The sequence below is a fragment of the Nanorana parkeri genome, unplaced genomic scaffold (genome assembly GCF_000935625.1).
Source record: "Nanorana parkeri isolate BGI_ZX_2015 unplaced genomic scaffold, ASM93562v1 scaffold144, whole genome shotgun sequence".
Lineage (NCBI taxonomy): Eukaryota > Metazoa > Chordata > Amphibia > Anura > Dicroglossidae > Nanorana > Nanorana parkeri.
In genome coordinates this window covers 383590-397392 of record NW_017306412.1, presented here as the reverse complement: position 1 = coordinate 397392, position 13803 = coordinate 383590, and the positions used below count along the sequence as shown (strand labels likewise).

The 13803-nt window shown below is 45.7% G+C and overlaps 2 protein-coding genes across 6 annotated transcripts in view; one reads left to right on the top strand and one right to left on the bottom strand.

Moving 5' to 3' along the window:
• STRN3 (striatin 3) overlaps nt 1-5779 on the bottom strand; it is a 56412-nt gene extending 50633 nt beyond the window's left edge. For all 5 annotated transcript variants that reach the window (XM_018554165.1, XM_018554168.1, XM_018554167.1 and 2 more), the window contains exon 1: nt 5470-5779. In XM_018554165.1, coding sequence (XP_018409667.1) covers nt 5470-5697 — 228 coding nt within the window. In that variant the 5' untranslated portion in view covers nt 5698-5779. The remainder of the gene's footprint in view (nt 1-5469) is intronic.
• The window catches only part of AP4S1 (adaptor related protein complex 4 sigma 1 subunit), a 30639-nt gene continuing 22608 nt past the window's right edge, over nt 5773-13803 (top strand). The window contains exon 1 of the mRNA XM_018554170.1: nt 5773-6110. The gene's annotated coding sequence lies outside the window, so the exon portion shown is untranslated. The remainder of the gene's footprint in view (nt 6111-13803) is intronic.

Here is a 13803-nt window from a genome sequence, read left to right as displayed (position 1 = left end):
AGATGCAGCCGCTGTCACCCTGTCATTGAATGGGCACAGCGGCCTCATCACATCACACCAGAGATTAGGCCTCATGCATATGGTGTGGACGTTGTGTTCCTGCCACAAGAATCGATGGATTCTTGTGGTAGAAAACACAACATGAAAGCCGTATGCATGAGGCCCAATAATTGAATTCTTCATTTTCTGGTTGTTAAAACTAACAGGGTTATTCATAAAAGGGTGAAGCGTTTGGAGAAGGCAAGAGAAGTGACAATCTAGGGCAACATAGCTGATTTGGAAAATATCCTCCTAGGTTGTTCACTTCTCCTGCTTTCTCCAAACTTTTCACCCTTTTGTGAATAACCCTGTACATCTCTATGTCCAGATATTAAAATGAGAACTATGAGGTGAGTGCTTTTCACTCACCTCATAGTTCTAGCCGACCTGTGACAATGAGACTGTCACAGGTCGGCTCAGTAGATCGGGAGGTGAGCGAACACATACCGGCGTTCGCTCACCTCTCGATCCTGTCACAGCTCTCTGCCGTGACAGGGGAGGGGCTGGATTCCCCCCGCTCCGATCTGCCAGCGCTGACTGGCGGAACGGACGGGGGAGGGGGCGGGTACAGCTGGCTCTGCCTCTAGATAGGCAGAGCCAGCTGTCAGTCACGCAGCTGGGCGGATCTCGGCATAATTGTCGGGATCCGCTTCAGCGTCTCGGTATACTGAGCCTAGGGTGACGGGAGGACGCTAGTTTGTGTCCTCCCGTTACCTTAACCCCATAGTTCTCCTTTAAAGTGACATTAAACCCTCAGATTTTTTTACATAAACCAATACTGTAATGTGTGCCTTACTGTAATCCATGGTAGTTTCCCTTCTCTTTGCTGCTCTTCCGTTTAAATTATTTAACTCTTCTCATGCTGGGGGAGAACTTCCCTTTGCAGCTGAGTGCCTCTTCCTGTAGTGCTGGCTCAGGTTGTGAACCTACACACAGACACCATGTATCCATTCCAGAGACAAGGCAGTCTGCTGCAAAACAGAAGTTCTGCCCAGCATGAGAAGAGATACGGATTTAAAAAGGAAGAGCAGCAAAAAGAAGGGAAACAACCATGGATTACAGTAAGGCACACATTACAGTATTGGTTTATGAAAAAATCTGAGTGTTTAATGTCACTTTAAAGCTGGTAAGGATTTATTCCTTATTTATCTGATTAATAATAAAAAGGTGCACACGGCTACAAACCTTACGCCAGATCAGATAACCACATCATTTGAAACCGGCGTGTCTGAGTGTAACAGAAACAAACATGAGTGCTGATCTCATGCTGTGACACAACAGTTATTTAGGGAAATGACTCTGAAAACATAACATGGCACTTACTAACCACCCAATACTATAATATGGATCTGCAGTTTATGATCTAAGTAGTTCTGGAAATAAGAAAATCAATGATAGAATTCCTATCTGACTAAACATACAAAATACAAAAATGGAGATGAAGCATGTCAATGAAGAGCTTCCAGAACTGTAATCTGTGTACCCTTGGTGATACTACTAAGGGCCTGTTCATACCACAGTGCTGCACTAATCGCATGATACGTGTTCGGCTAACTAATCGATTTTGAAAATAATCGTTAGCTGCAGCTCTAGTGTTTAATGCATGTTATCGTACCTAGTGTGAGTTACCAAGCGCGAATGCATCGCCACTTATTTGAATGGCACCGCAACGCACCTCCTGGCGGCCATACATGCACTACTTCTTTACCGCACTTCAAGGTATTGTGGTACTGTATGTTGCACTGCAATGCATGACCGCCAAGAGGTGCAGTGGGGTGCTGGTAACGCACACTAGGTGCATATGCTCCTGAACGTAGAAGTTTTGTGTGTAAAGCCGACGGCGTGTTTAAAGACGGCAGCCGTGGCACCCAGGTGCAGTAAATACAGGCAGATTTTATGCTATATGCCTGTGTGTAGGAGCCCGAATAGACTCAATGGGTACACCTGCTTCACAAATGAAGGAAAACCAAAAAAACTTTATTTATAACACAGAAATGTTTATCAGATCAGTGAGGTTTTCATCACCATCTCTGTCCACGCTGGGGTGATTCATCTTCTAGAAATGTCTTGGTGACAAACAGAAAGGGAAATAATCAAATGAGGACACTTGTTGCATTGACAACAAGCTGCGAGGTTTGTAGAGATTTTCTTTACTTTCTGCTGAGTCTATGAGATAGGAAGTGAGGGGAAAACTCCCCAATAGAACAGCGACAGAAAAAAAAAACCTGGCAGGCATTTTAACGCTTTCCTACCCTATCCAAAACTAAAGAAAAAAAAAAGGTTATGCCTTCAAATATATGTCTAGGTTGGAAATAAATGACCTACAAATCAAACAGTAAGAGATATGTAGAAAATATTCAGATGTATAGATTCCCGGGATTCATATAGATGTTCACAAGCAGTGCCTTGGACGCCACACATGGCTATGGTCTCATTCACATAGGCCTCCTGTGTTTGTTTTATTTAAACACAGGAGAAATTGATCTGGGAAGCACAGTGTTTGTTTTACATTGATATCCAAAATTTACATGCGTTTAAATATAAATCAGTTTACATGTGTTTTACATGCGTGCTCCATACAGACTTTTCCCTGCACACTCCTTTATATTTGCAAGCATTTGGCGTATCTAATCTAACGCTGGATGCACAGATTTCTATGAAAGTCTATATAAATGCAGTGAGTGTTTAATGCCATTTAAAATCATTACATGCATTTATAGGAGTTTATAAATGCATGTACATCACTGTTTCGTGTAAACGACACCTGACAAGTACTTTTAAGTTTACCATCAGCAACCTCAATATCAGCAGAGACACAGTACCTATACCTAGCCAAGTAGACGCTCCCAGAAGGAATATATCATAAGAAAAAAAACTTCAAAAGCCTTTTTTTTTTAAAGTCAAGGCCGGACAAATCCCCGACACAAGGTAGCCAATGCTCCATATAAATGACAGCTGACATCAAACTTTTCAAGTTCAATAGTTTTTGTCAATGGCGCTGGCTCCTAAAAAAAAATCCTCCTGGCTCCTGAATTGGACACACTGGCGCCTAAATTCCATATTAATAATTCCACCCCTGGAACCGGAAGATTAAAAATCCATCACATATTTTGTCATCTGTCCTATTCAGGAGATTTTCCTTCACTTCCCTCTAATGACAACAGGAAGTGAGAAGAAATAGCTTCAGTGAGGCAAGTCCATTGTAGACAGCTGCCAAAGGAACAACTGTCACAAGAAGTGACCACACTGGAAGATTTCTATTCTAGTTTTGCATTTTGGATTGTCCCCAAACCTTCAGTCTTGGTGACCGCAATCAACCTGCCTAAAGGGACACAGAAAGCACCAAATACCTGATAGGTGTTCTAACCCTTCACTATTCTGTCCAAACCAAAAACAAAAGTCTTGGCTTTAGGTATACTTGTATATTATTATTATTGCTAACAAAGTTCATCCAGGTAGTAGGTTCTCTCTAATAGTGTGACATGCAGTCTATTAAAAGTCGACAGGCCTCCGTGTCAGAAGTCACAATAAACAGATATATAATAGAACAGAGGTGAGTAATCTACAAATCAGTACACAGACAAAACTGTTCAAGATCATATTCTGAGGTGGGCATCTTAACATTGTTACACATCAGGCTGCAACAAAAACATGACTGAGCAAGATGCCATCTCCTGATTGCTATGACTGTTCTTTAACTCTTTAATAAGCATAAACGATTGGACAGATGTCATAATAAAGGCTTAAATGTGTACAGCAGTAGGTACAAGGGTATATTGCACTATCGGTACATCTAGGATAAAGAAAACCTTGAACAGTTATCTTTCTTCATGTATATGTTTCACTACAGCATAGAAGTACATTGAATAAGAGTTGCTCTATATATGAACCAGACAATATTTTGTTGCATCTAATGTAGGGTTACAATCATACCATTGGTCCCATATCTTATAGAACATGAGGGGAAAACGTCTTCTTATATATAATCTCATAGTATCTGCTTAATTCAATCATCTGATTACCCATCAATGATATACAGAAGGGGGAAGGAAGTGTTCATCCCACTGAACTGTCATGTGTACTGCTCCATTACAATGAACTTGATTTTGCTGACCTGCGTTCTAGTCACAGGAAAACAATGTCCATCTAAATGACTCCCTATAGGGGTTACACTGTCGCAGAAGGTTTGGGGGCCTAGACTCAACATGGAATTGAAAATAAGACACCGGAATAGTCACATCGTCACCATTAAGCTGCTCATATATTTCCTCTATTATAAAATATAAAACTGGCAGTGCAAGAAGTGGTGACCCCAAGGTCCGCAGGAGCTGCCATACACACTATGACAGGATGGAGGTCAGTATGAGGGGTACACTGGGCTGCCTCTGTATGGGTGTTACACCAGGTTACCTCTGATCTGTCTGTCTGAGGACACTATTTGGATACACTGGGTGAACTCAGTTCCTAGGTCAGTATGGGGGATACACTGGGTTTCCTCCACTTTTAGGACACTGGGGGGTACACTGGGTTTCCCTCATTCTGAGGACACTAAGGCGGATACACTGGGTTGCCTCAATTCTGAGGTTCATATGAGGCTACACTGTGTTACCTCTGATTGGCGGTCAGTATGAAGAATACAATAGATTACTTCTGATCAAAAGTCAGTACAAGGGTAAAGCAGGAAGCCTCTGATCTGAACTCATTATGGGGGTACATTGGGTGTCCTCTGATCCATCTGCAGTCACCATGGGGGTACACTGGGCCGTCTCTGATCAGAGGTCACCATGGGGGTACACTGGGCCGTCTCTAAACAGAGGTCATCCTGGGGGTACACTGGGCCGTCTCTGATCAGAGGTCACCATGGGGGTACACTGGGCCGTCCCTGATCAGAGGTCACCAGGGGGGTACACTGGGCGTCTCTGATCAGAGGTCACCATGGGATGTCCCTGATCTGTGATCGCTATGGGGGTACACTGAGATGTCCCTGATCTGTGATCGCTATGGGGGTACACTGAGATGTCCCTGATCTGTGATCACTATGGGGGTACACCGAGATGTCCCTGATCATTATGGGGGTACACTGGGATGTCCCTGATTTGTGATCACTATGGGGGTACAATTGGCAGCCTTTGATCTGAAGTCACTGTGGGGGTACACTGTCTTTGATCTCAGTCTGGGGGTACACTGGGCAGTCTCTGAACTTTGATCTCTTGTCTCTGATCTGTAAGGCGGGGTGCTCAGTCACCGTTCATGCAGGGCCCCAGCCTGTACAATTCTCGGTTCTTGTAGTAGTCTCAGGACTATGCATGGCAGCTCACTGGGCTGGTTTGGGACACAGCACACTTCCCTGCTCCTTAGGCCACACTGATCCCCAAGATGGCCTCCAGAGTGAGCAGTGTGGGCCCAGCTTCCTGTCATCCCCATCCTCACCTGTAACTCGGCCCTCTCCACCTCCCAGTGCGCTCTCTCCATCTCGAAGCGAGCCCATTCGTGCTGAATGTAGTGCAGGATCCCGGGGATGGTGTACTGCATGGGCCGAGCGGGGAGCTCACAGCCCGACTCTGATGAAGGGATTCCCTGCGCCGGGCTCTGCCCGGGGCCTCCGACCTGCGGCCTAGCCGAGGCAGCCATTCCCGCCACCGCCGGGTGATCCTCCATGTAGTCCCGGAGCTCCGCTGATTCGGGCACAGTCACGTGAGGAAGCAGCTCCGGTCACCGATGAAGAAAAGGGGGGCACGGCCTCGGTACCCGGCCACCCGGGGAGACAACTGTCCGCTCTATAACCTCCGCCCAATCACATTACCGACGGTCGCCATCTTTCAGCCCACCCCCGGGCCCGGTTTACTCCGCGGGGCACTCTGGGTAACCGGCCTCGTTCGCCGCCTCCCGCTTGACAGCGTCAACGCGCAGGCGCGGGACCCGTGAACTGACGTCACAAAGGCAACCTGCATCACGTGACTTCGCTCCGCCTTCCGCCGCCTCCTGACGCAGCTCGTACTAGTGAGGTCACTGATCGGGGGAGATTCTTCCGGCACCAAATTCTGAAAGTGACGTCACTGATACCGTACACGGTAACTCACTGCCTCACGTGCATATATATTGGGGGGAAAATGAACCGGGCCCGGTCTCTGCTACGACTGTGTGCCCGGAGCGTGCTGTGCTGACACTGCATTGGGATGACACAGCTCTGCTTATGAAACATTTCACATTGTAACACGTCATTCTATTTTAAATTGTGTCTAAAGTCAAAGCTTCTACTAGGGCCCATTCACACCGGGTCCATGTGATTAATGTACGGTAATGCACCTGCTGTGCGTAAGGTTGCCACCTTTTCTTCAAGCGAAACCCCAACAATCTCTTGCGACACGCTGACTTTTTTTGGGAGAATGAGTTGTGACTTATTTATATGTAACTAGCGCCACCCATTCATATGTAAATATCACAGTTGAGACTATTTTAAGTGGTGGGCCAGTAGCCCCTATCTTAATTTTGGTTGCCCCTGTCTGCCTGACCTCATGTTTCCGGGGTTTCTGCTGCCATGAAACCCGGACTGTCTAGACTCTAGGTCAATCCTGGACAGGTGACCACCCTAGCTGTGCGCCGCCATTCATTTGAATGTTACCACAAAAGCACACCTGTCTGCAATGTGATTGATCATCCGTCAGAGCGCAGTAACACAATACCATGCGATAAAGTAGCGCATGTAGCAAAATCTGCGGCATGCCTTCTGCGTTTTTTCCCCATGTGTTTGTGTGTGTTTGAACTTGTGGGTCAACCGCACCTTCTCCTAGCCATACTTGGGGTGCCACTAACTAGTAACTGCACCGCAAGTGCGTTTCCCGTTTGGCCTGCGTTTCTTAAAATGCGATGGTGTGACTGATGGCTTAGAGCAGGGGTCTCAAACTCAATTCACTTGGGGACCACAGGACACACTTGGGGGGCAGAGGGGGCTCTTGACAAATTGTATAATATTTCATACTTCAAAACAAAATGTAAATTAAATACACACACACAAAAGTATGCACACACATGTAAATACGCACACAAACACACATACAGAAATGTATACACACATTCTTCTAATAAAAGGAAGAGCCCCGTCACCTGCTTACATTTTGGCAGGGAGGAGGCAGATCCCTAGTGGTTCAGTGGTTGTCTGGTGCAGAATGTACTAATCCTTCCTATCGGCCGGAGCTCGGTGAAGACTATCCGAGCACACACTGAGTGCCGGCACCGCCAGAAGCAGCTCTGCGGTTTGCGTCTGACAGAAATGCAGGACCGTGTAGCTGCTCCCCCAAGTCAGGTACGTGGTCCATGACTGCGTTCCTGACTTGTCAGCAGGCTGCATGGTACCGGTTTGCGGGCCAGAATTGGCCCAAGGGCTGGTACTTTGAGACACCTGATCTAAGCAATGAGGATAGGGGGACCAATCGGTCATGACAAAAGGGATGAGGACAGAGGGGTGGAGGGGGAACCTATCAGTAATAGTATTGGCAATGAGGAAAGGGGACCAATCGGACATAATATAGACGGTGGGGAGGGTGGATCAGTCATAATCTACGCAATGGTAGGGGGACGGGACTGATCATTCCGATTATCTGGAAGGATAATCTGACTGCAGGTTAAGGTCTCTTGTCCATCATGCTGGCTGATGCAGGATTGGAGGAAGTCATAAGTGATATGTTTTGGATAGCAGATCCAAAACATATCACTTATGACTTCCTCCAATCCTGACAAGCAGAACTGACCTACATACAAGAATCCAATATAACAGCAAACTATATGCAAAGATCACACCTGAAGATCACTAAAGCACCACACTCCTCTCACTGTTCTCCTGTCACATGAAGCCAGTTTGTGCTCGGCTGTGTTCAGTCCATCACCCCATGGACAGCCCCACATTCCCTCCATGACCTGATCTGCAGGTATGATGATGATGCACATTGAATCCCATGCACACACCACCATATGCCCTGCTGGAACAGGCTGTGACAGCTCTGACATCATAAAAACAACAGATGACATCATCATACAGAGAAATGTTACCTAACCCTCCTCTCACGGTGCAACCTCTGAGAAGCCTGTTTAACTTTCCCGCAATAGAGAGAGTGCAGCCGATCCTGCAGGAAGGGCACCTAGAACTTGTGAAGGGTTTACAGAGCTGGGTATAGCACAGAGGTGGAGAGGGCAGAGAAACCACATTGCTGATGCCGCCTCACTACCCCTGCTGGTCACACTGACACTTGTATGGCCTTATTCCCTGGTGGTGCAGTGGTTGATTAGTACAGTTTGCACCTTTTGCTGGTGTAGACCTCATTAATCCTTCCTTTCATTCGGAGCTCGATGAAGTCTGTCAGGGCGCCGGCCGAAAGGAACCACTAAAAACCACTCTGCTACTGACTCCCTCTATGACAAGATCTCACCCATGTCCTGCCCTGACCTGGCTACTTCTGTTTTTAACAGCTCACTCTCATCCTCTCTAGACACTTTGGCCCCCTTCACAACACGCAGACTTAGACCACGTCCGCTACAACCGTGGCAAACTGAAGTTACCAGAGATCAAAAAACACAAAGCCGCACTCTTGAGCGACTGTGGCGGAGAACTAGGTCTCTGCAAGACTTTACCCTGTACAAAGCTGCCCTCCTAAAATATAACTCCTCCCTCCGTGCTGCCAAACAAACTTATTTTGTCACTCTCATTAACACACTCTCATCCAGACCTCGTCAACTCTTTTCTACCTTCAAGTCTCTACTATGTCCTCCACCACCACCACCCACTAACTCACTCACTGCCCAGGACATTGCCACTCATTTCATAAACAAAATAGATGCTATTCGGGATCAGATCGCCACTGTGCAGTCATCTTCCCCTATTCATGTACCAGACCCTCCATCACACTTGTTACTTTCCTCTTTTGGCCCTGTCACCACAGAGGAAGTTACAAAGCTCCTCTCTGACACCCACCTCACCACTTGCCCCCTGAACCCTGTTCCCTCAAAACTACTTCGGTCACCCTCATACTCTATCCTACACTCTCTTACTCACATTTTCAATCTTTCACTCTCTACTGCAATCTTTCCTACCCCTCTTAAACATGCACTAGTCACCCCAATACCCAAAAAACCTTCACTGGACCCTGCCAACCTCAATAATTTCAGACCTATCTCCTTACTCCCATTCACCTCTAAACGACTAGAACGCCTTATCTACAACCGCCTGAGCTGCCACCTCGCTAATAACAACCTTTTGGACCCCTTTCAGTCCAGCTTTCGCACTCAACACTCCACTAAAACAGCCCTCCTAAAACTCACCAATGACCTAATAACAGCTAAAAACAACGGCCACTATTCCTTACTCTTGCTATTAGACCTCTCTGCTGCTTTTGACACTGTTGACCACCCGCAGTAATTCAAAATATTAACAGTCACTTATAAAGCCATCCACAACTCTGCCCCCGGATATATCTCAGACCTTGTCTCAAAATATCACCCTAAACGTCCACTCCGCTCTTCCCTAGACCTCCTGCTTTCCAGCTCCCTAGTCAACTCCTCCCATACTCGCCTCCAGGACTTCTCTAGATTTTGTATGTTTGCCCACTTACAAAGAAATGAAAGGTCTATAATTTGTATCATAGGTGTATTTTACACAGAATATCAACCAACAATCCAGAAAAAACACATGATACAAATGTTATAAATTGAGTTGCAGTACGGTGAGTAAAATAAGTATTTGATCCCCAAGAAAAACATAACTTAGTAGTTGGTGGAGAAACCCTTGTTGCCAAGCACAGAGGCGAGACGTTTCTTGTAGTTGGTTACCAGGTTTGCACACATCTCAGGAGGGATTTTAGTCCACTCTTCTTCATAGATCTTCTCTAAATCCTTAAGATTTCTTGGCTGTTGCTTGGCAACTCGAAGTTTCAGCTCCCTCCATACATTTCCTATAGGATTAAGGTCTGGAGACTGGCTAGGCCACTCCATGACCTTAATGTGCTTCTTCTTGAGCCACTGCTTTGTTGTCTTGGCGGTATGTTTTGGGTCATTGTCATGCTGAATGACCCGTCCATGACCCATCTTCAGTGTTCTGGCTGAGGGAAGGAGGTTCTCATCCAAGATTTTACAATATATGGTCCCTTCCATAGGCCCCTCAATGCGGGAAAGTCGTCCTGTACCTTTACCAGGGATACAGCCTCAAAGCATAATGTTTCCACCTCAATGCTTGACTGTAGGGATGGTGTTCTAAGGGACATAGTCAACATTTTTCTTCCTCCAAACACAACGAGTCGAGTTAATGCCAAAGAGCTCAATTTTGGTCTCATCTGACCGCAGCACTTTCTCCCAATCCTTCTCTGAATCATTTAGATGTTCATTGGCGAACTTCAGACGGGCCTGTACATGTGCCATCTTGAGGAGGGGGGCCTTGCGGGTGCTGCAGGATCTCAATCCATGGTGGAGTATTGCGTTACCAATGGTTTGTTTGGTGACTATGGTCCCAAGTGCCTTAAGATCACTCACAAGATCCTCCCGTGTAGTTCTGGGCTGATCCCTCACTTTTCTCATGATCATCCTTACCCCAAATCTTGCATGGAGCTCCAAACCGAGGGCGATTGGCGGTTATTTTGTATTCCTTCCATTTACGAATAATCGCTCCAACGGTTGTTTCCTTCTTCCCAAGCTTCTTGCTGATAGTCTTGTAGCCCATTCCAGCCTTGTGCTGGTCTACAGTCTTGTCCCTAATGTTCTGTGACAGCTCTTTGGTCTTGCCCATGGTGGTTAGGATTGAATGGAAGAAAGAGATTCTGTGGACAGGTGTCTTTTATATACATAACGGGTTGTTGTTAGGAGCAATTTCTGCAATTGACAGGACTAATCTGTGTACCACATAGCCAGTCTGTGGGGGCCAGAATTATTGTTGGTTGGCAGGGGATCAAATCATTATTTTCCTCCCTGTATATGTGCATTTTAATGCCTTGTGTATAGGGCAGCCCGGTCATTCCAATGGGCTGCACTGTGCACGGTGATTGCACCAAAACGCGTCACACGCAAGGCAATAAGGCATTTGCAACACTTTTTGTCAGTGTGTTAGAAGCCTTGTGCTACATTCATGACAACCCTGTGACGTTTTCGATGTTTGTACAGATGTGCAACATATTCAAGTAGCTCTTATGTGCAATATTTTTGCCATCTGTCGCTATTTTTGTAAAGAATTGCTAAAGAGCTAGCGCCATATTGGTAATCAGGAAAGTTGAAGTAAATCAAACCTCTTCTGTAGGGGAGTAAATTGGTGTGACAGCTGAGTGACGTGTACCTGAATCCGCCATTTGTCGCATTACCGCCATAAGGATTTCTGAGGGGTATCTATGACACTGAATTTTATAGATGGTACTTTGTCACCATGCGTTGTGGTGCAGTAAGGTGTGTTAGGCCCCATTCACACAGGGACACATGCTGCGTTCTGGGATTCCTGCAGCAAGGAACGATGGATTCCTGGGGAAGGAATGCCAGGTGTCCTGCTTAGATGCGGCCGCTGTACTAATTGCAGTAAATTAACAGGTGATAGCGGCCATGTCTGTCAGTGGCAGTCTGCATACATGGTACGATTACATATGGTTTGGGATAGATTATTGTGTCTAGATACAGGATAGGTGTGACATCCTGTCCTTTAGACACAACAGGAAGTGAGAAGAAATCTCTTTTAGGTTGTAATCCCTCATGGGCAGGGCCCTCCTTACCATCTTGTCTTGACTTGTATTGTAACTGTAATGTCTTTTTATTGTAAAGACCTGCGCAAACTGTTGGCCCTTTATCAATCCTGTATAGTAATAATCTCTCCAAAGTGAGGAAAATGCCCTCTGAGGGCACATGTACACAATTGATTTGCCGTCTCCAGCGCAAGGACTTTTATGGCCATTCTTACTAGTGGAGAAATCTCAGCCCTATGCTCACTTTGTTTGAGAACAGCCACAGCCAGCAGCCAGGATTGTACTCGGTATCTATCAATGGCTAGTTCTGTTTACATGTAACCTTTCATTCAATCTGTTACATGGGCCATAGTACAGAGTCCTGCTGAGTCCACAGGCCATGCAGCAGCCTATTCCCGCTCATTCGCCCATCTGAGGTCTTCAGAATCAATCACAACAGTAGTGTTGCCCAACGCAGGAACAAAGCATGCTGTCCAATTTTCTGTGGATTCAGCCCACTCCAACACTCTGCATTGCTGTGTACTAGCGAAAAATAGGACATGTTGCACAGCATGTTTCGAAATGTGATAAAGCACAAAAGATAAACATTGAGGAAAAGGAGAGAGAGAGAAAAAAAAAAAGCAATGTGCGTTAATAACATTTTGCAGCAGAAAACAAAATGCACTTGCGCAATAAAACAGGTGCTGTGCTGTGGATGAGTTCTCAGATGGTTGTCACCACAACTAGTGTCCACATGGGAAGATTTCAACTCCATTTCTTTTCTGATCACATCTCAAAATTTGGATTTCAGTGGTCACCATGACAAAGACACAAAATTGTGTCAGTTACCTGACAGAGGTTCTAACCCCTCACCGCTCTACAAAACAAATGTCTCCTCTTTACTTTACTCGCCGATACCGAATTCTAGGGATGTCCCGATACCATTTTTTCTAAGACCAAGTACAAGTACTTTCCCTCAGGTACTCACCGATACCAGCACATTTGAGCCTAATGAAGGGGACCCCCTGCGGCCCCGAAAGCGCTTGTGTATTGGATGGCAATGTGCCATTAAAATGGATCATTGACTAACAAAAACTGGTGTGCTGGTGACATTATTCCTTTATTCTGTGATTCACACGGTGCCTTCCGTGGTCACTACAAGCACCCACCCAGCTTGGGGTTACTCTGGTTAGGAGTGCAGCAAGACATCCTGTTTTTCAATGGAGTATAGAGCACAAACACTTTAAGTGCCTGTTTTCACCATTGTGTTGCTTTGAAGCGTACTGTGCACATATGGTTTAGCAGTGCATACCAATGCACACTAAGTGCTCTGGTGTGCTCGGTTACCATTTACAGTCAATGAAACCCAAACACACCTGTCTTAAGGAGATGCATTTTTGTGCAGCACAACACAAAACAGCACACTAACGTGCTTTGTAATGCAGTGACAAAATATACTGCATGCACTACTTTCTTGTCAAAAAACTGTAACATAATGCATGTTAATGCAGAGATGTGCGTTACACTGCATAAAAATTAATATCCCGTGGGCAGGTTTATTGGGGTGCATTAACTCTAAATGGTAATGCAGCGCACCTAATGCACATTGCTGTGCACTGCTGAAAACCATACGCTTAGTGTATGAAAGCATGCCTGTTAACGCAACACAATGGTGTGTACTGGCCCTAAAGGAATGAATGGAGATTGCTGGGAAAAGCTGGCACAGTCAAATATGTGTTACAATACAATTCAAGACAAGATGGTGAGGAGGTCCCTGCCCATGAGAGCTTACAATTTAAAAGGGAGGGGCAAGTGACACAAAAGGTGAATGTGTGAGGATGATTAGTTTGAGAAATTAAACGTTCAGTTGCTAGGTAGAAGCGGGATAGGATTTTGTGAAGAGATTCGTTTTTAGGAATTGCCTTAAAGGGGTTCTAAACCCTCCGTTTTTTTTTGCTTATATCTACTGCTAGCATGCAGTACATATAGGCAAGAAGTGTAAAAAAAAACCGCTTAAAATCATTTTATTCTTACCTCGTTATCGCTGCTCGCTCCCGCGCCGAGAATCAGGAACTGCGCAGTT